Source organism: Carassius gibelio, chromosome B5 (assembly GCF_023724105.1).
Source record: "Carassius gibelio isolate Cgi1373 ecotype wild population from Czech Republic chromosome B5, carGib1.2-hapl.c, whole genome shotgun sequence".
Lineage (NCBI taxonomy): Eukaryota > Metazoa > Chordata > Actinopteri > Cypriniformes > Cyprinidae > Carassius > Carassius gibelio.
The window spans coordinates 37,512,291-37,534,397 of record NC_068400.1 but is presented as its reverse complement, the minus strand read 5'-3'; the positions used below and the strand labels follow the sequence as shown (position 1 = coordinate 37,534,397).

General features: G+C 38.2%; 2 protein-coding genes across 4 annotated transcripts; one reads left to right on the top strand and one right to left on the bottom strand.

The window, feature by feature from the left end:
- Positions 1 to 33: 33 nt before the first annotated feature.
- tmc1 (transmembrane channel-like 1) lies at positions 34 to 14,485 on the bottom strand. 2 transcript variants are annotated; one of them, XM_052555749.1, is made up of 21 exons: positions 14,248 to 14,485; positions 8,126 to 9,837; positions 7,459 to 7,479; positions 6,904 to 7,381; positions 6,318 to 6,509; positions 6,151 to 6,241; positions 5,992 to 6,073; positions 5,761 to 5,867; positions 5,560 to 5,658; positions 4,921 to 5,063; positions 4,691 to 4,835; positions 3,935 to 4,129; positions 3,671 to 3,850; positions 3,350 to 3,502; positions 2,473 to 2,601; positions 2,333 to 2,400; positions 2,006 to 2,245; positions 1,539 to 1,664; positions 1,367 to 1,445; positions 982 to 1,093; positions 34 to 764 (listed from the first exon to the last, which is right to left on the bottom strand). In XM_052555749.1, the coding sequence occupies exons 2-21, from the start codon at positions 8,160 to 8,162 to the stop codon at positions 541 to 543; spliced, it is 2,901 nt and encodes a 966-aa protein (XP_052411709.1). In that variant the 5' UTR covers positions 8,163 to 9,837; positions 14,248 to 14,485; the 3' UTR covers positions 34 to 540. The 2 variants fall into 2 exon arrangements, with proteins under 2 accessions (XP_052411709.1, XP_052411710.1); XM_052555750.1 differs by lacking the exon at positions 14,248 to 14,485 and adding an exon at positions 13,171 to 13,306.
- zfand5a (zinc finger, AN1-type domain 5a) lies at positions 13,605 to 21,726 on the top strand. 2 transcript variants are annotated; one of them, XM_052555754.1, is made up of 6 exons: positions 13,605 to 13,786; positions 15,994 to 16,152; positions 16,498 to 16,597; positions 16,741 to 16,844; positions 20,140 to 20,271; positions 20,352 to 21,726. In XM_052555754.1, exons 2-6 carry the CDS (start codon positions 15,996 to 15,998, stop codon positions 20,498 to 20,500), a joined length of 642 nt encoding a protein of 213 aa, XP_052411714.1. In that variant the 5' UTR covers positions 13,605 to 13,786; positions 15,994 to 15,995; the 3' UTR covers positions 20,501 to 21,726. The 2 variants fall into 2 exon arrangements, with proteins under 2 accessions (XP_052411714.1, XP_052411715.1); XM_052555755.1 differs by lacking the exons at positions 20,140 to 20,271; positions 20,352 to 21,726 and adding an exon at positions 19,326 to 20,075 and having other exon boundaries at positions 13,615 to 13,786.
- The last annotated feature ends 381 nt before the right edge of the window (positions 21,727 to 22,107 follow it).

Sequence of the window (22,107 nt, the reverse complement as noted above, 5' to 3'; positions counted from 1 at the left end):
CTAGTGTATATTACCTAGAAAACAAAGCTAAAGTTTGTTTAATGACAAAGCAGCTCTTTATTGCGTGTGCAGCTTGTGTGAACAACTCTGTACAGGTAAAAGTGATTTTGAAAATATGAGCACACTTATTTGAAAGGGAAGCCTGTGTCCCAGTACTGATTAAAGGTTAGAAACGCCCCTGAACTTCGGCTGTAGTTTAATAAATTAGTTGCAATTTGGTAAGTAAACCAACAATCCAGCAAATATTTCTAAAACTAAAAATAAATATAAAAAACAACAAATGCAGAAAATAGTTTGACCCTAGCTTGGCCTGCGTGTAACAAGAGCAGTCATTTCTCTTTCACAGAGATAAGACTTATCATTCTAGAGTTACATAGCCACCGAGTCCTTGAGATCCACTGACACATTCATGATATGTGCGGCAGGCCTGGGCACAGGATTTATACTGAATCAACAAGAAATAAAGATGGTCATATACGTGCTAAATATTGTGCATGCAGCATACAGATGCATCTGTTTATCTATTTACATCTGTGCTGTTTATCTTCTGTTTGAGTGAGCGTTTTTCTGTGGGTGACCTGGAAGATGTCCAGAAGCTGTGTGGCCCCGGGATGCAGGGGGTCTGGTGGTTGTGTGGGTCGAGGAGACGGGAGGTTCAGAGTTTTGAGTATGATGACTCTGTGAGGGGTGAATGAAGCGGCCATTCTGTCCAGGTTGTCTGCGATGCCCTGCTTCATCTATGCTGCTGCTTTCTTCATTCACTCCTGAGAAAGAAAAGGCAGAAAGACCTTTCAGCTGCTGTCTCACAGCAACACTGATATACAGAAACAAGGGCATGTTGTTTCAAGACTGTGGCCACCTGCTGTCCAAACACAACACATTAACTCTTCGACATTAATGGAAAGTTTCTCTGCATTGGTTCCAAGTTGCTGTCTTGTGCACTGACTGATGGAAGCTGTGACCCGTCCTGTGTGCTCTCACCCAGATCGGAAGCGCTGTTTCTGCGTTGTTCTCCTGCTTTCTTCGCCTGCTCCAGTTCATTAGCTGCTTTTAAGGCTGCGAGTTTGTTCTTTTTCTTGTTTTCCTCATTTTGCTGTAAAGAAATTGGAGAATTCAGTAACATGACTATGAATAATTTACGGATTTTATAACATTAGCAGAGAGCAGATCTATGTACAGTGATTAAACTGAACCAAATTGCCTATAAAATATATATTGGTCTATGTGGTAAATAACAATAATAATATATATTTAAAAAATAGCTCAGTGTTTCTGCTTCCATCTAGTGGCGAGTTTACGTAATGTCATCTGCTAATATAACCCTGTATAAAATTTTAAACTAAGACATTTGGACTTTCTAACTTACAGTTTGAAGTTTCTTTTTCAGCTCCATGTTGACCCTTTTGTACGTTTTAGAAGTGGACTGCAGATAATATATCGCAAGACTAAAACAAACAGAAAAAACGTACCCTTACAAACGCTCATTTTCACAGAAGTACAGAAAACTCATATGGATGTTTTTATACATTCCGACTTACACCAGAAGCAGAAGAAAGGACAGCACCAGTCCGGGGTTCGAGGCGTAACTGAATACTTTACCGATCCAGGCAGGAAAGTCTGTCTCCAGGGTCTCCTGAATCACGTCAAACATCCGGTTTTTCCCACTGCAGGTATAATAAACAAACAAATAATAATAATAAAATGGAAAATAACAAAGAAAGTTTCTTCAAGTAACAGTGGCTGCATTTTGTGCCGAGTTTGATGAGAAAAATAATCTGAGAAAATTGCACTCTGCTGCACTCTAGTGCTGAATATCTGCCATTGCAACAACTGGCTCGTTTATACACAATATACATACATACTGCTTGTTACTATTAAGTCGAATTTGTATTTAAATTAATTTAAGATATTTGATTTCAGAAACATCAAATAAGTCAGTTATTATGCTAAACCGGCCGGCTTCATACTCCACACCATTTCTAATCCATACATAAACTTTCAGAACCTGAAAGGTCCACAGTCAAAAGAGGGAGGAATGGAGACAATGGTGTATATAGCCGGCAGTGTAGAGAGGAAGAGGATGACCAGCAGCATGGCCATGTAGAAGTTACTGGAGCCTGAAGCTTTGAAGACCCGTTCCTGAGGCACATTACAACACATCACGGCCCAACACTGCAGGTACATGGACACGTGAAGCCGGAGAAGATTTAATGCTGGAAGACATGGAGCGTAGAATGCCCCCATCCTGATGACATACACAATACACAATGCCAGAGATTTGATGGTGGACTGGTTTCATACGAAATGCAAGAAAACAGGCGACTCTTCTCACCAGATCATTCCCTGGTTGAAGATCAGCCCCAGAACATTCCCACTGACGTCAAACTCTGAATAGGACGGCTAATGAAGAAAGCGCACCTCAGTTATTATAAATGATACTGATACTGAACGCCATGTGTTGTGGATACTCACAAAGCCATACTCCAGATCCCAGCACCAGCAGTTGTTTAGGAATCGCACCAGTACGGCACGGAAGAAATCCCCAATTAGCAGAGTGATGTAAGTCGTCATTGTATCAGAAATAATGAGACGAACAAACTCCTGTAGACACAGAGGATGCTGACAATCTCAAAAGATGTGGTGTAATTCATCATAATAATTAATTGAAAACTTGATTTTTAAAGTTAGCACTGACAAATTTTCAACCTTGTATTATTTAAATGTTTGTTGGATATACAAATGCTTTACATTAGATTTATTTAAATATGCATTTAACTTTGCTCAGTATAATATGAAATTAATGCCAAAGCATATGAATTTGCTTCGCCATTTACCAAACTGCTTTAAGTCAGGGGGAAAAAAGGTTATACTTTTAATTAATTGTAATGACAAATGATTACAAAAATAATACACAACCATTCGAAAGCTTGGGGTCCTTAAGAATTTCTTTTTTTTTTTAAGTCTCATTCACCCAATTAATCTGATTCAAAATATAAAGTGAAACAATAAAATTAAAATGTAAACTGCCACCAGAGGCACAGTAAGTAAGTACAACCTGCAGCATACTCCATTATTAATGTATAAATACAGTACCATAAGTGTATACCATTATCCTGAAGCCTCCCATCTGAAGGTGGCTTGGTTCCTCCTACAGTTTCTTTGTTATCCTATACCTAAATCTCCTACAGAGTTTCCCCTTTGCCACATTTTGCTCACTGGAGGTGAGTTTGATGTAATTCAATACTGCTTTGGGACATATTGAGTTCCAGTTGTACTGAAATTTGTATTGTGAAAAGAGCTATACAATTAAATTCAAACTGAACTCAATTGAACCGCTCTTCCCCAGTACCTGTCCAACCATTGTCTCCCAGCAAGGCCCTCTGGGAACATCAGCAGGGTGCACTGTGATCGGAAGAGCAGTTGAGTTGTCTGGCACAGTCCCGTTGTACAGGTTAGCTTGCCAAATTGTCATATTCTTCTTCACGATCTCCTCTTCAGCCCTCTTCAAAATATGTGACAGTTAGGAGGATAAATGACCTTCATAAGAAGATGATTCATTTAACACAGATTCTGTGGCCCAAGGGAGCCAAGTTATTACTATTCTGAATGTCAGAATGACTGAAGATGGGACTGTGAGCACTTTAGTCTTTGTTAAAAGATGAACATGTACCTTTAGCTGGATGGCATCCATGAGAGCGATGATGAACGTGTAGAGGTTCCCCAGGAAAAGGGCAAAAATGCGTCCCAGCTGCCACTGGAGGGCAATGCGTGGATGATAGTTTTCTAAAGTACTGATCACGTCGAACAGCATCGGACAGAACATCCCCAACAGAGACATCACCATGTTCACCTGAGGGGTTTGTGAAGTCATGCCAAATTCATTTTTATTGACTGACAAAAGGATTACTATTGCAGAGTGTTACATGAGTCTGACCTCATTCCTCTCCCACCAGCCGTAGTTCTCCAGTCCCTCCAGAGCAAACTTCTGAGACCTGCGTACTACAAAGTAGATCAAGTACCCACTCCCTGCCAGACAGCAGAGCACCAGGAAGTTGGCCAGCACTCGAAGGAACCTCGTCAGGTGGATGTTGTCATCTTTTCTGCTCTCTTGCTCCTCCACAATGGCCTCCTGTTAATGTGCTGAATTTATTATGAAGCCGGGAGAGGCCAGATGAAAGGGATCAAATCATTCTTTTTTATTATTATTTATCATTTCACCAGAAGAATACATTTATGTTTTATGACAGTCATCATTCATGACCAATGTCAAAATTATATGGCAAAAAGTCTAAATTACGAGACACTAAATGATCAATATGAAATATAAATGTTATCAGTATGACATAAAGAGTTGTTTGTTTGTCATAATTATGACTTATCTCATAATCTTTTTTTTTGTCATAATGTCAACTTTTTATGTCATTATTATGTATGTCTTTTATGTATATTAAAATATATTATGTATATTAATTTTTTTCTTATGTGGCAGAATTGACATTTTTGGCACATGGCCTTTTGTTACTCAGTAGGACATTTTCAACAGAATATTTCATAGTAAATCAGAAATATCACATAATAGTATTTCAATATCACATTCTGTTTCAGATAATTTCAGTTCACATTATAAGACTTCTTTATTACCCACAAAGTGGATGTGGGCCCAGCACAAGGAATTTAAAGAGAAGCACACCTTAAAACTAGTGGTGATGGAAGCGAACTTGTTGTCTGCGGTCTCAGGATTTCCAATGAGGTAATCCCAACTAGTAAATGTCTTCCAACTGAAATTAAAACTGGTGTCATCTCCCCCTCCTTCTTCATTGGCATTGCGGGCCATACTGTTGGATAAGAGTGGGGAATTCAGGATAATTTGTTTATGGACATAATCAAAAAGGGTTTCTGATATGGACTGTCATCGCTCACGTCCTGATTACCACCATGTAGCTATACGCCACTGTACCCACTCCCACCAAGAAGTAGGACAGGGGCATGCGGAATTTGAGCCACCCGATGGCCCGCTGGTTATTGTAGTAGCCATAGAAGAGGACTGAGTACTTAGCATAACCCTGAAACAGACAAAAACAAGATTCAGACTAGGATGCAATGTAAACTACTGTATGTGTGAATAAATAAAAAGTTTGAGTTGGTCATATTTCGTAATACCTCTTAAGGAAATGCCTCTTTAGCTCACCATAGCTGCATTTATTTAGTCAAACAACAGCAATATTGTGAAATATCATCACATTTACTATTTAAATGTTTTCTTTTTGAGATGGCAAAGCTGAGTTTTCAGCATTATTGAGTGTCATGATCCTTCAGAAATTACGTGTTTGGTGCTTACATTTCTTATAATAATCAGTTGCATTTATTTTTTTGTTGGAGCCATGATACATTTTTGTCAGGATGAATAGAGAGTTCAAAAGAACAGCATCTATTTGAAACATATATATTTTTTGTAACAGTGCAAGACTGTAATGTAACTTTTGATCAATTTAACGTGTGTTTATCATACTGACCACAGACAAAAGTTTTGAATGGTAGTGTATAATCATATAGATTTACCCCAAAATCCCATAAGACTGCAAAATTCATAGCACTGGCCTCTTCCACCCTGGGCACTGTCTTCCGGGGCATGCTACCATACGGTTTTCCCATGAGAGCCTCCAAGGTGAATGAGAATGGACTGGTTACATTTAAGGAAATCAACTTTTTATCTGGCCTTCATTATTAACATTTAAATTTAATAATATGTAACTTTCTCACCTCTGGAACCATTACTAACCCAAATGTCAGTCCAAATAAAATCATATTGATGCCATACATCCACCTCAGAAATATAAAGTAAGAGGCAACTGATGAACCAAAATGACCTATAAGAATATAAAAACAGTTTGTTTAGAGATGAGAAAATAAGCTATAATGAATAAAAATTTCACTTTAAAAAAAAAAAAATGAAAGGAGAGAGAAGGAAGCTTAAAATGAGAAGCGTCCAACTTTCTATTTCCTTTATCTTCATCTCCCACGGGATGCAGGCAGTCTTGAAGTTCTCAAGATCACGTTGAAACTTCATCCATTTCTAATAAAGAAAAATAAAGATGAAGCTGCAGAAGGATATATTTGTATCCATCAATTGTACAATGATCATCTCCTCACCTTCATCATCAGGACCTTGTAGGCGTATAGTTTCCTGCCTTTGCCTTTTCCCAAAGCCCCTTCATACTTCTCCACAAACTCTTGTGACTCCCTGAGACAGAACACAGCTCACTGGCATTATGACAGATGGTGTACACATGAGCAAAAACAGCAGTGACAGGACATACCGAAGGATAACTAGTTTTTTCTTCATGGGCCAGGGTTTTCCTTTCAGTGTGGTGATCAGCTTTTTCCTTTCATCCACCGCTTCTTTTAACTTTTCCAGCTCCTCGGGGGTCAGAAACCCCAAAACTCCCACCGCCGGATTGTCTTTTGACTCAGACTCAGAGTTCGATTCAGATTGTGACTCAGATTCTGAGCTGGGAGGGAGAAATAAATGCTGAGTCAGACCACAAATGAGAATTTTCTAATTTAATACGACATTTCCATTAGCTACTAATTATACTGAGAGTAAAACTATTTGATAGAAAAGCTGAAACGCAAACTGTAGATACATTTAAAAATGCCCTAAATGTTTAATTTACTCTAATGCAAAAGGTTTAATAAGATAAAATATATATACATACTGAATAATGTTCCTTATTTAATGTCATAAAAGCTAAAAAATATATATTTTTTAAACTTAAAAAGGTTTTAAAAACATATTTTTATGTGATTTCAGATTTTTAGACTCCATTAAGTCCATAATATGGTTAAAGTTTGATACATTTATTAATTTATTATTATGAGTGGGAGTGAAAAATACAAACTTACGTAGTCTCTGGCTTCTTCCTTTTCTTTTTCTTTTCTTTCAAGGCAACCTCCTGACAATCTTTCTGTTTTGTCTTTCCAGGATTTGCATCGTCCTCCTCATTTTTAACGTGCTTCTTTCTCTTTTTCTTCACATCTTTTTCCTGCTCATCTTCCAGTTTTATTGTCTTGGTTCTTTCATTTTTAATATTCTTTTTCTCTTTGCTGGATTCATTCTCAGCCTCCTGTTCATCTGCACTCCTTCTTGGCCTTTTTCTGTGTTTCTCGCCCTCTTTCCTTGTTGTTTTGTGGTGTTTCTCATGTTTCTTTTCTGCTCTTTTATTACCCATCTCAGTTGATCTCTTCTCTGAAGCTCTTCTCCTGCTAACTTCACCATTTCTCTCTCTTCTCCGTTTGCCATCTCGCGTCACCTGCTTCTCCTTACCTCCCTTAGAGTTTTCCTCAACTTCCACGTAGTAAAGGCTGAATTCATTATCCTTCCCTATCAATTCGTTTTTACATTAATTACCAAAGTTCAAAATAAAAATGTATTTAAAAAAAATCAGTCAACATTTTTACCTTCATCCACCTCAATGCTCACTGTAAAAGACAAACGAAACAGAAAATAAGACAAAAAAGGATGATGTGAGATCTGGACATTATTAAGAAGCCTTTGTTAAGTCCTGAATGGTCAGACACATAGGGTTCCCAGCAGCTGTTTAGCGTCTCTTGTATTGTTTGTGACCACAGTGTAACCAGACCGGTAAGTGCTGACCGGGTCATTACATGCTTAGTTGTGTTCTACAATAGACACAATAGTGCTTTTCATCTTCAGTGTCAGTGTCCTCTCACAGGGGTCAAAGGGCAACTGAATGAAAGTAATGTTCATAAGTTACACACACTTAAAGTTCATATTAACTGCATGACCACCCTGGCATTGTGAAATCAATAGGTTTAGGTTTCCATCAAAATGAAATTACCTAGAAAATTATAATTCACATTAAAGCATAAAACATACATTGCCTTTCAAGTTTTTAAACTATTCAAACTATTTTATTTAAATCAAAAATCATCAGATTTTTCAAAATGAAAAATAATAATATTGATCAAAAAAAAAAAAAAAACACATTTAATTTCAAATGCTAAAAAAAAAAAAAAAAACCTTATCAAACACATTATCAAAATAGCCTTTTGAAAAGAAAAGAAAAAGTATAAAATACACATAGAAAGTAACAGTCATCTTTACCGTCACTTTCAGATGCGATGAGTTTATGGCGTGGCATCCTCCTCCCGAATGGCCTTCACTCTGTGCATACAGTATGGTTGACCTCATGTGTGTGTCCATGCATACACGAGTGTGTGTGTGCGATGATGTTGTAGCAGTGGACCATGCCCTGACTGAACAGAACCCTGCACGAAGAGTTCACTTTTACTAGCCTTCAGCGACCTTGCCCAGGAACAATAACCTGTCGAAACTCTAGAGCCTCTCAATTTCACCCCTTTGAATTATTCAACAGAATTATGACTCTTTTTTTCTAAAAGAAAGGGGGCCACACAGTTCCAAGCCAAAATAGAGGATGATGGTCTAATGACTGACTATAGAAAGTGCAAAGAGGGATATAATAGACGATTAGTGCCGCAGGGTAACCAGGGTCATTGTGAGCTGTACTTTCACCTCCAGTGCAAAAGTTAGTCTTAATGCTGCTTCAATTTGCAGGAAATGGTGCAATCATTGTAAAAGTACAGGAAAAATAGATTTTAGAGTACAGGAAAATAAGATTTTAGATATTAAGATTGTAAAAGAATACATAGATAAAATACAAAGTGGCATGCAAAACTAATAGAGAGCAAACAGTGTAGAGTAACTGGCACATTAGAGCAAAAGCTGCCATACAATAAAGACTTAAAACAGAAAGTCTGAAAGTGTCTCTGGAGAAATTAATAAGAAGATAGATTTTACTCAAATATGCCTGAGGCTTCCTGAGGGATGGTGCTCCAAAGAGTGGTAGAAGTATAGAAATAGAGATATTAGATGTATGGAAAAGGAGAAAAAGAGAAGATTCTAGGTTTTATAAATAGATCTTGATATGCTATTGTATTTATAGGTAACTGAATCTAATTAATCTTTGTCATTATGGTTCTAAATGATCCCAACAATATTTCATAATAGGAATAGGATAGAGCATGGTGCTAGTAACGTCAGGGTCATGGGTTTGATTCCTAAAAGAATGCATGAAAAAAAAAACTTGAACGCAATGTCTCTTTGGATAAAATATTTGAAATTGAATATAAAGAAAAAAATTCCAAAATACCCAAAATGTTACTAAGACCAGAAGTTACCGGTGACTCTTGTGGGTCAGGCTTTGAGACTTTTCCCTTGATTCAATAATCAATTAATTTCTAGAGTAACCAAGCTTGTTATTATTACATCCTTAAAACAGGCATTTAACCTCAGCTTGCTCCTGGGATTCCATCTATTTACTTTTGCATAGCATTGAATCCAACAACACCAACAGTATTTGTGGATCCTTCATTGTTGTTACACATACTGACCACGTGATGTCACTAAACATAAACCTTTTTAGGCTGTCTGTTGAAATAAATGAGAAATCTAGGGGAATTCAGATGATGTTAGGCTACATTTCATTTTCAATGTTTGACCCATTTTCAGTGCACATTACCCTCCCAGTCAGAAGGTATTTGTATTCATACAGTGTATTTGTGCATACTGTGTCAATGTCTGTGTGAGTCTGTGTGTGTGTGTGTGTGTGATCCCATGAGCTTGAGTGTCTATCACTGCACTTGTGTTCTTCGCCCTGCAGAGAGCTAGATTGTTTTCCTCGGCTAAGTTTAGCAGCAGCGTTTGGGGATTCCATCTTGGGAGAACTGACACAGGCCGTAACTGTATTCTGAGCATGTCTTCTTCTCTCTCCCTCATTCTCTCAGCCACTGGCGCACCTTTGATCACAGAAACACAAAATGTTCCATAGAGGTTGCTATTTTTTCCAACTCAGGTCTTGGAGAAAAGGTTTTTCAGATATGTTAACAGTATCAACTATAGAATCAAACATTCCTGATCGTTATAATTTAATTTATACTACATGTACAGTATACATATGACAACATAAAGAGCTATTTAGTTTCAGTAGACATGACTGAGTCAGTCTAATCGTTACAGTGTCTCATCTTTACTGTTGTCATCAGACTAAACCGCCTTCAGGTAATCATGTGAGCCAATGAGCTGCATTCCATTCCTCTGAAGAATCCTATAGTCAGGATATTTAATACACACTGGGTGGATGAAAGTTTATATTTATAGAAGGGCTGGTGCCCTGTTACTCTCACGTTTTAATTCAGCCCGTATTCTCAGTACTGCCTGTGCAGGAAAAGAAAAGAGTGGTTTGTCTGGAAAGTATTTAAGTGTGATTCATTTCTATTTTGCACTCTTCTATATCCATTTGATCATAGCTTGAACAAAACATTTGTGACAGGGACATTTGATTGCCAATGATTAAATCTGGATTTACTAGTGCTGCATGGCTTGTTTGTTTTTTATCTCATTGGTGATAAAGGACAAAATATTTTCACACTCGTGCAATGTTTGTTCATATGATTCAACATATTTGTTATGTTACTGAACTTGGTTATACATTATTTTAAACGGGATCAAGACATGAATAAACTGCAGAGTTCATAATTATAACAGGATGGCTTTTATCTGAAGACAGATCGATGAAATACTTTGAAAATAAAGTGGAAAATGCATAGATGTAATTGCTAAAGCCATATTTGGAAATGTCTACAGGTACAAGCAGGACCTCTTTTATGTAAAAGCAGAATGTAAACACTGAAACTATATGAAAAACTGACAGAATACTGGGTACTTTTGAGCAAATGAACAAAATTTCCCTTAATAAAGAGGGCAGGCTGAAGTAGAGAGGAAGGGCACTGACAGAAAGTGAAAGCATACTTGAAACAACTACAAGGGCAGGAAGAAGCTGTCAAAATAAAAAGGCATATCTGACAGACGAATCAAGACTGGCTTCAAAAGTGCATTTTATAGATTTAAATACATTCCATCCCTCTAGAAAACTAGCAATGTGATATTACCTCACCTCGGTGTTGTTTTAAAATATCAATGTTAGTTTTGACTAACACTGATATTAATGCAGATATTTACTGAATTAGTTTTATATATTTTTATATTGTTAGTTAGCTGCTTTACTGATGGTTGTCTGTCATTCCATAGTAAAGCATTTTGATTAACAAATGACTATATTGCCTAGTCTAACAGGTTTCATTATCGTGAGGTGAAAACTCACGTGAGTGTAAGTGTTTATGTGCTTCTGATGCTGTTATGGGTCGACACACGCGAGACAATGGCACCAGCAGCTGATACCATAATACAACTTATGTTGTATCAAACACTTTATGGCCCAGGAACATACTTACAGCTACAAGAACACACTACAACAATAAAAAATAAATAAAACAATAAATATTTCTAAATATTAATTCTCACCTCTATATTAAGTAAACTAAGAGCTTACACTTGTAAGAGCAAAAATGTAAGGAAGGAAATCCACCTTACTATACACCACAGTTCTGGTTTAATTATATAATATCTATTTGTCCACCATGTTTAAGGCATGATGAAGAAACTGCATCCATTTCCAATGGTATCTGAATCACATGCAAAACTTGTTCCATAAAGAGTATGTATATAAGGAAAACATATTATTAAATATACACAAATGGATATTTGAGAGCTTCATGCATAATGAATAATGTAAATGCTATGAAGTTATGTATGCTTAAGAATGCATGCAGATAAGGCAATATCTTTTGCACACATTCCCTTTTCCTGAATAGGTGTCTAGGTAGGGTTTCTATGCATCTTGATAAGAATGCAAAAATCACATGGAGCTTGTTTGCCTTGTTCTCATGTTTGACATGGGCTGAGATCTCTACTTAAAGGGATACCCACCATGTCGTTCCAAAACTGTAAAAGCTTAGTTTGTTTTTGGAACACAATTTAAGACATTTGTGGTGCGGCAGACACAGAAAAGTGTACGTAGTTTGCATTTACAGTAGCAGGTATTTTCCAAAATGCCACTACGGTGATCGAGAGGAGTCGTTGACTTTTTTTGCCATTGTTTTTGTTTCTTCTTATACAAAAAGTATTCTCATTGCTTCATAACATTATGGTTGAACCACTTATGGCAGATGGACCATTCTGACGATGCTTTTCATACTTTTCTGGACCTTGACCATGTATTTTACTTGGTAGTCTACGGGACAGTAACAATCCTCCCAGTTTTCATCCAGAATATCTTAAATTGTGTTCTGAAGACAAACAAACTTTTATGGGTTTGGAACGACATGGGGGTAAGTGATTGATAACAAAATGTTAATTTTGGGGTGGAGTATCCCTTTAAGCAATGACACATTAAAACATCAGATTAAAGGTGAAGCATGCAATAAAACCATTCTCTTGTACAGCATGTTTGCACACACAACACTTGCATGCAAACTGCACACACGGTGTGACCAAACTCTAGTTCAGACAGGTTTATTTTCCCTAAATTTGCATTTTTTAAACTCGTTCACTTCAAACTCTTCTTCTCAGAAACAACCAGGCGGCTTCTGCCTTTGCTTATGTGCGAAGCCACCCTCAGGATTCACAGAGTTGGGTTACACTACTGAAAGGAATCTCTCTCACACCAGCTTCAAGGCTTGTGGGTTTGTAAAGTTCATGTGAGAGTTAACTGACTGACACCAAGTAATGCATATAGTGTAAAAACACATGAGAGCACAGAGGTGAGAAAATGAATGAAAGTTTTGAAAATATCTTAAGAATTTGTCAGTGGAAAATGTACGCAAGACATCTTCTTACACAGGCCATTTTGTGTAAGCCTCAAACTTTGTTGTTGAATATATTTAACTATTTCTAACTTATATTTAAATGAATCCTTTATCTATCAACATTTATATTTTTCATACTCTGAAACTGGAATTCCTATGCAAAGATTTTTTAACACCTCTGTGGAACACTATACAGGCCGTGCAACGCACCATTTCAGAAGTGGTTCCTGTGCTTTCCTTTGCAGTATAAAGATGGCATCAGTGTGTCAACATGCCAAAAGTTACAGTGCCAATGACAAAAATAGCTGTGATACAACAGAGTGGGACAGATAACACAAACTTAAGACTGGTAAATGTTGAAAATATCTAGTAAGAGTGAAAATATCATCGATATGACACAATAAATACCTACTAAATGTTCAATACCTTATTTTATGAGCCTGTTGTTGACTTTGTTGTTTGTCTTCAGGCTTGGGAGACTTTCATCAGGAAGGTATGATTTCGTCATCAGTGTGTAGATACTAGATGGCAAACCTTAAAGTGGATTGTGCCTCTCTTTACAAGTATAGGTCTCTGCAGGAAAGTAATGGGAGTTACGAGATCAAGGTGTTTTTACACCATGATACCTGATTAGTTGATGTAATAGTGACGTTAGGTTTAGGGGTGGGGTTGGGTAAGGGGGATCATTTAGATTGCATGATTCAGAAACACCCAGCAGTTTCAAAACACCCATATGGTGATAAACGCCCACTTTTGCTCTGCAGAGACCTAAGTCTCTCTCTTTACTACCACGCCCCGCCCACGAGCGTCCAATGACCAATGAATGCCTTTCTATCTGCGATGACGCGATCAGTCACTCCCCTTCACTAAAGAAGGAAACAAACAGAGTGAAAGAAGGGAGAGATATCAGGGGGAAGACGGGAGAGGAATTGACTTATTTACATCACCGACAGAACCTCGAGAGGAAGACAAACTCCTTTTCGAAGAGTTCCTGCTCTTTAACCGACGTTCATCGACTGATTAGGTTTTAAAATCATTCAAGGTAAGCGCTAAAGGTTTATATGAATTTTATTTAGGCGATAATCGCAAAGGTTTGACGATGTGATTCACGGAAAAACTGTCTGACCTCGAAAAAGGAAGCGATGAACGATTACCGATTCAAGACGTGTAACGTTAGCACACCGGGTTAAACCGCTAGCTCGGATCTATAAATGCCAGGGTTATTCGAGGTATCGAGCGTTTTTGTTCTACGGGTGGGTCCCTAAAAAAACAAAGTGTTCCAAGTTGTCAGCAGCACCTTCCTGGACATCACAAGCCCCAGAACGTGACTCCCCTGGGCACAAAAAAAAAAAAAAATACCCGGCCACGGACAGTCGCCAACGTTACTCTTCACCTTGTACATACAATCATAAATCGATTTGCGATGTCTGTTCTTATTTTACTGTTTACTTATTATTTTTCTGTAATTTCTTTCGAAACAGACACACAGTCCCAACGGTTTACCTTCATTGTGCTTTGTCTTGTTTGTTGTTCGACCGTGAGCGTATAAATTCAAGGTAATATCCTTTAGTTGTTCGCGTTTTTGTGCTGTATGTTACTAGTCACTCAGACAAACAGCTGGCTAAGCCAGTTAGCTTTTTGTTTTAGGCTTGTTCGAATGACAGATTGTCTGTCTAGGGAGGAAATCCTGTAGCAAAAGACAAAGAAGGAAGAATGAACAAAGCCAGTGCTGCTCTGTAATCGCGATGTGTCATGATATTTTACGTCTCGCTATTTTTGGCGTTTACTCGCCGTTCTGGTTCACTCTGTTCTCTCAGATCCACCCAGTGTATTCGTTTGAGAGATTCGACACAAGTACGTTAAGATGACTAATTTACCTATATACCCATACGCTTATAATGCTGTCTAGACCGAAAGCTCGTCTGGTTTTGAGCCACATCGCCACTCTTTTACAACCCGGACACGACTGTCCCTTCATGTAGACGGATAAATGACCTGTAATTCTCGGTTGAGTGGTGGTTTGAAATTGTGCTAACCGCTAGTATCCACTAGCACTAGTTTTGGTATTGATCCGCGGTGTCTGTCAGCTGGTGTCGGCGACTTGACTCGCGTGGCTTAACACGTGAACTGCTTTTGTGCTTTGTTTACCTAAAATTACATATAAGAGATGTACACTTAGTCTCACCCTTATTGCCTCCTGAAATTGCATATCACGCTTGACACCCACTCGTTAGGTTAGTCATGGTTAGGTGGCAGACCTTGTGCCGTGCTGTTTAATGTGTAGACTTAATTTACAGATACAGACAGACGGATTAGAAGCGAGTTCAGTTTGGATGAGGTTAGGAATAAAAACGGCAGAACTCGGTGTTAGTCCGTTCAATCGGTTCACTTGACTGTAATTACTCTGTCCAGATGAGAGTGGTTGAGAAGCTTGTGTCTTATTTTTGGCGGAGATAAAACAAGGACTTTTAATTATAGCGGGGTTTCCAGTGTATCCACGCTTAGATACTTAGAACAGTTGAAACCCTTGAGCTTTAAAGGTCCATTTTTACTAATTAAACATTTTACACACGAGTAAATGTATCACAATTTTATGAAATGTAATTGCAATGATGTACATTTATATACAGATAAAGACAGTTTTATAGAAGAAGCTTTTTTTTTATTCTACGTGGAGCGGGTCTCCCTCATGGGTGCCGCCATAATGAGGTCACGTGACTATACAGCGTAATTGCTAATAATAGTATAACATTTGTTTTTGAGAAACTATAAGAGTTCTTTGTTAATTTAGTATGTTAGTGCTCAGTTTATAAGTAGTTTCAACGAGTTTGTTGTCAACTGTCTATATTTTAATCTAATAGAACTTGATTTCATTGATTTTTGATAGATTTTTTTATTTTAGTTTTTTATAATTTATATAGCATCATTAACCGGTGTGTTACCAAAGATAACCATACATCTAAACAAAATTGGATAACTAAAGAGTATAATAATGAACACATTATACGTACTAAAAGTTCAATGCTGCTTTTTCATGTCCAATTGATACTGCAGCCTTGAGTATCTGCCCACAATAATGCCAATCTGATACCAATAGCTTAGAATATCTATACCTTATCAACTAATGAGTGCACCTTTAAAACAGTGATCTTCTCTACTCATTGCATGTGCATGTAAGCCAAACATAGTGCTGTCATTGTTAACAAGAACACTCTTGTTCTGTCTCCATTTTCTTTTGTGATATATTAGCAATGGCCCAAGAGACAAACCAGAGTCCCATGCCTATACTATGTACCACAGGCTGTGGTTTTTATGGCAACCCCAGGAACAATGGCATGTGCTCGGTGTGCTATAAGGAGCACCTGAACAGACAGCAAAGCAGTGATCGTAGTCCCATGAGCCCCCTGGGTAAGTCACACTGAAACATTAACCTGTTTGTCTAACCTTCTACTAGTTAGAGCTCTCTATGGTTACAGACCACACAAAAAATGTAGTTATACTATGGTATAAGGGCTCTCATTCATTGCACCTCTTGAAGACAGTGATATTATATTTGCTACAGCAATAACAGACCATGGTTAAGAAATGCGTGACACATCAGCAGCACTCAGTGATAGCAAGTTATTCTAAGCTGAACTGAGATATTTTAAATAAGCTACACTTGTTTTATGTCGCAGGCCTTTAGTATATAGTGTAGTACAGCTGCACCTGTGCACTGTTTGTGATATGTGTCTCTGTGTTCTGTTGGAGCAGCTGGAAGCCCCTCAGCAGAGGCCTCCGCCATACAGAGACTAGAAGCCAGCATAAACAAAGCAGACTCTTCACCTGCACCCAGCACAGATACCATGAGAGAGTGAGTACTTCATGTGTGTTTGTTGTTAAACCTCAGAATAGGAAAGAATGCATTTTATGTTCAGCTGCTTGACGTCTGAATGATCTCCTGTGTTTCAAGAAAAGCCGGAGCATGTTAAAACCTCCACCTGTTTGTTTTTGCAGAAGCATTCCTTCCACCTCCTTACCAGTCACACAACAGATGACGGAAATGAGCATTTCTAGAAAAGAAAAGGCCCTGTCTCCTAAAGCTGAGTTTGCTGAACCAGGTAATTGGAATGGGATATGATCAAATAAATAGTAAAAGTAGAAACAAAAACCTGCTTGTTTAGACTAACACAGAATGTTTCAGACTATTTCATGTCAAGGACCATCAAACATGAGCCCATTTCACACTGCACGTCGGACCCGCAATATTCCCGTAACATTGCCTGGTCGCCTTCTGTGTGAAAGCAACCACGTCCCGGAATTGATTACCGAATAGAACCCGGGTCGGGGACCTAGTAAGATTGCGGTTAATCGAACCGGAACGAGCGCTGTTTGAACAAAAGCCAGATCTAATTCCGTATCGAAGTGAAGACGCGCGTTACCGCACGACTCTTTTACCGGCTGTTTTGAAGGAAGATCAACATTCGCGACGAAAACATATGTGCAAACTGTAATGAAGCAGAGATCAGTTAGTTCCTCACTTTCCGCGCTGACGCTGAGATCGTTTGCTTGCTTCAGTTAAAGTATAACGTGCCTAGTGTTGTCGACTCGTACATTACACGTCACGCGCTGATGTCACGTGTCGTTACGGGATCTTCAAGGGCTGTGTGTGAAAGCACGCACATATACCGGGTCATCACTGGCAGTGTGAAAGTGCCAAATCTAGCGACCAGGGAACAATTACAGGAACACTTTACCCCTGTATTTGCCGGAATGGCAGTGTGAAAGGGGCTATGATGATCCCTTTGATTTCTGATATGTGTATTTTCATGTATAAAGATGATTTGTGGAAAAAATGTCGATGACAACTAAAATAATAATTTCCAAACGTATTAATTAAATTATAAAAATTATAAAAATGAACAACGACTTGTAGATTGTTAAATTATTAGCTGGTAAATATTGACTTTTTATAACATTTCATCTAAGATTTACATTTAGATGCATTCTTTTATATTTTCAGTGTTGTGGGTAACGCGTTACAAAGTAACGCGTTAGAGTACTCTAATTACTTTTTTCCTGAAATTTGTAACTTAACGCGTTAGTTTCGTGCGTAAGTAATCAGTAACTTCGTTATTTAAAAAAAAAAAAGTAATCCGTTATTTTAAGGAAAGGAAAATCCCGACTGCAGCCTGCTTTTTGTCAGACAGTAGTCCTAGGTCTACTGTGCCACCGGCGGATGTACAGTATCAGCGGAGCCGAAGCTCTGTGATCGTAAAGTCAATGGCTGTGATGCGTCTGTGCCCTGCGCCTGACCCTGTGTGTGTGTGTGTTTTTTTTTTTTTTTTTTCGAACTCCCGGCAAGATAGCAGAGTGGACAGTGTTTGGTTTATGGAAGTACGCACATTATTTTCAATTTGTCAACGAAAAAGAAAAGAACATAACGGTAAAATGCACACTCTGCTTTGGTGAAAAGCTTCTGTCGACCGCCAAAAATTCTACCTCAAATTTAACGCTACGTTTTAATCACTACTTTGAAGAGTAAATGTAAGAGGACTGTGTTAAAGCGAATTTAGGCTTGTGAATGTGAGTGACACTTTAATAATAATTAGTTCGGCTATTAAGCGATTTGTCATTTGCCTGTGTGGCAATGAAGGATTTAATTCGGTTTGTTTTCATTTTTGTCTGACAGGCAGCTGTTAATTTCTGTTAGATCATTGGCTGGCTGGTTGTTCATCATTTCTAAATGGATTTAAATCTGCAAGTCTGTTTAAGGTTGTGTTTACAAGTAAGCATACTTGTACTTTGATAACTGCATTATTTAAAGTTAAAGAAAAATCAGGAGTTATCTTGTGGTGCTCATAATATACAGTAGCCTAGGCTACCCGGGCTGGGTTACGTTAGGTGTGAATTTTGATTAATAATATGTTCTGTGATAATAAATAAATAAAACGCCATGTGGAATAGCCGATTGCTGACTGTCTTTCCTGTTATTGTTATCCTGCAGTGTTAATTTAGTCGGATGATTGACGTTATTCATTGTCGGGAGTCACGACTTCTAGGTGCATTTAAAGGGGCCGGGGGCTGTGTCTGTCATGTGTGAGCCGCTGCAAACGGCTTTTAATTTTTGGTAACGCATGAGTACTCTAACGCGTTACTTTTATGAATAGGTAACGCTGTATCATAACTGATTACTTTTAATTGATGGTAACGTTGTAACCTAACTAACTACTTTCCAAAGTAACTATACCCAACACTGTATATTTTCTTACAAAACTACATGTAGCTTCTTACTGTTTAAAATGAATGTTGTCAATTAAATAAAATAACTGATTTCATGATTTATCACCAGTCTCTATAATACAAAATTAAATAATAAACTTATTAAACTTGGTGAATAAACATTGTTAAACATATTTCATTAAAGTGTACAACCCTTAATAATTTTGTTAAACAAACAAACAACCAATATTTGTGCACCGTTTTGCTGCTTGATTGCAGGGGGGATTTTATAATGTGTATGACGGAATATTTAACAAATGCCTGTCAAATGTCAATAAACCAAAACTGTGCTGTCTAAATATATATTCAAATGTCTGCAGCTACAGCAGTGCGCAAGATGATGAGCAAGATGACGCACAAGATGAGAAAGCAAGATCTGTTTTATTACTTATCATCATTGTTCAAGTATGCAAGGAATGTTTATTTAAGTCTACAGTGTGAATGTCAAAAGAAGCACTGTCAAGTTTGTGTTTGTTAGGCCTTCAGACATCAAGCTCCGTTTTCTCAGTTCTTCTTTGTACTAAAATGGACTTTACTGCAAACAGAGTCTTTGGGCCTGCTCCAGTTTTACAGGCCGTTTACACAACAATGTTTTCAGCCAAAAACTGGAAACTTTTTATGCGTTTTGCCTGTTCGTTTACACAACGAGCCTGTTTGGGGGACGGAAAACACATATTTTTTTAAAACAGGTTTCAAAGTGCAAGTTTTTGTTTCCCAGTAAACACCCAATAAAGGAATCTTTAAAAACGGTGACGTCATGCGCAGTACGTGTCGATTTTAAAGGCGCCAACTACTGGCCTGGCATATGCAATACAGCGTTTTTGGTCATTTTCGCAGATATGTGTAAACACGAATCATTTTGAAATCGTGAAAAACGTTTCCGTTTTTTGACTACATCGTTGTCGTGTAAACGTAGCCTTAGTGTAAGCTGTTTACCGATGACTGTCTTAAGTTCATGAAGTTCTCACTTCGTTCTGACAGAATCTGGGATTTTGGGAGAGCCTATTTCAGGGTACAGCCCTATAAAATTGCGACTATACTCAGAAATCGGTCTCGGGCTGCTTTCAGAATCCACTCATGCCACATTGCAACGCTTTCATTTCTGACATTTTTCTCTTTCCATTCTTCCCACAGTCATAACACAGCCCACTTCCGCTTACTCCCCAATCCCTGTGGCTCAGGGCAGTGATGAGGGCAAGAGCCCTGATTCCTCCAAACCTAAGAAAAATAGATGCTTTACTTGCCGTAAAAGGGTCGGACTAACAGGTGAGACTTCATTGATTGGTCCTTTTGATATTGGTGTGATATCTGTGATCGGAGGTCTTACGTCTTCTTTGGTTTTACAGGTTTCAGCTGTCGATGTGGCAATCTGTTCTGTGGAATTCACCGGTACTCAGACAAGCACAACTGCACATACGACTACAAGGCGGAAGCCGCTGCTAAGATCCGTAAGGAGAATCCCGTAGTGGTGGCCGATAAGATCCAGAGAATATAAGCTTTACCCTCTTTCTCCGCGAACACTGGTGGATAAAATGGACGACTTGAAAAACGGACTTGGGTTTTTCTATCACCTTAAGAAGAAAATGAGAGGACTGTACCTTCTGAGGCTCATGCATGAACGATCTTGACAGATTTTGGTTTTCGAATAGGTATTAATTTCTTTCCGTTTTGTTTCCTTTCCTTTCTGTGGTGTGTTATGCTTTGTATTCTTGCATATTCTTGTTTCCTAAAGCATAGGACACCTTTCAGGAAATTTTAGCCTTTATTGATGTTGTTTTTTTAATTTGCCTGTTCCCGCCCTCAAGCAATGGGAGTGGCAGATACTCTGTGCCAAAAGTGGCCGTGTAGTTTCTGAGTAAGTAGTGTTAAGTCTTTGACTTATGACGCCGGATTTTTAAGAGGTTTGTCAAAGCTCTACTTGATGATGTGTGCAGCATGTATTGATCTGTTAAACTGCAGTTTGTCATTTACAGTCTGTTTTAGCAAATCAGTTGGAATGTGAGGCCGCCCAGTCGTTAAAACGATTTATTTTGCATTATTTTAGAAAGTGAACTTGCTACTGTGACATGTTTTTAAATGAAAGTTTGAGATTCATCAGAAGACGTGGAACAATTCATCAACTCTCTTCCCACATTCTAGAAACAATAACCTTCATTCTGTGTTTTAGAGTATCAGATGTCCGGGAGTTTTATTTTTGTTAATTATGTGTGACATTTTGATAAGACTGTAAGATGGTACAGTCTGTTTCCGTGTGAGCGTATTTGTGTGCATGGGGGAAATTTGTGCACAAGACCTTCTTCCTGTTGTCAAAGCGAGATGAGCTCACTCTACTTAGACAGCACATTCATGACACCGCAATAGTGTACGCATAAAGTCAGACCCGAGTCTGTGAAACACTGTTCTTTTTGTTTGTTTTAAAATGCACCTACAATGCACCTGTCATTTTTGTGTGTCGGCATTAATGGAAGCGAGTCCGAGTGCATGTATTGTGTATATAAACGTCTTTTCTTCTGTAGGGAGTGAGGTTTCCTTAAAAAAAAAAAAAGAAAAATGTATCTGTTGAGAGTATGTATCTGTTTGATTTCAGCCTTTAGTTATATGCAAATTCGTGTGGAAAAAAACCTCCTTACTATGTTCATATTTATGTATTGCATTTAATCCTTTTACCTGGCATTAAAGAAAAAAGTATTGTAAATAAAAAATATACAGAGAGAAAACATATAGTAATGTTGTTCTGTTGTCATTTTGGGGGAAATTCCAGAACATCATAAAGATAATTGTTTTAAAGTGAGTATTTTCCAGGCATATATCTGAATAACATGCAGCAGAAGGCCCAAACTGTAAATTCCCTAACAGCCGAATGATTTTTCAGATGGTGCTTGTTTCGCACACCTGTCCCGCCTGCTGACGCAAAGACATCCTGTTTTCACGACAGCTGTCCTGACAACCTTTAGCACTTCTGTACTCGCAACCAAAGCAGATTTGACAATCCTGGCTGACCTAGTAACAGCTGGAGAGGTGTGTGTCAAACAGCTGCTGTGAACCCTCAATGTCACCCTCATTCAAACACGCAGGGTATTCATATATACTTTTCCTGTCTTG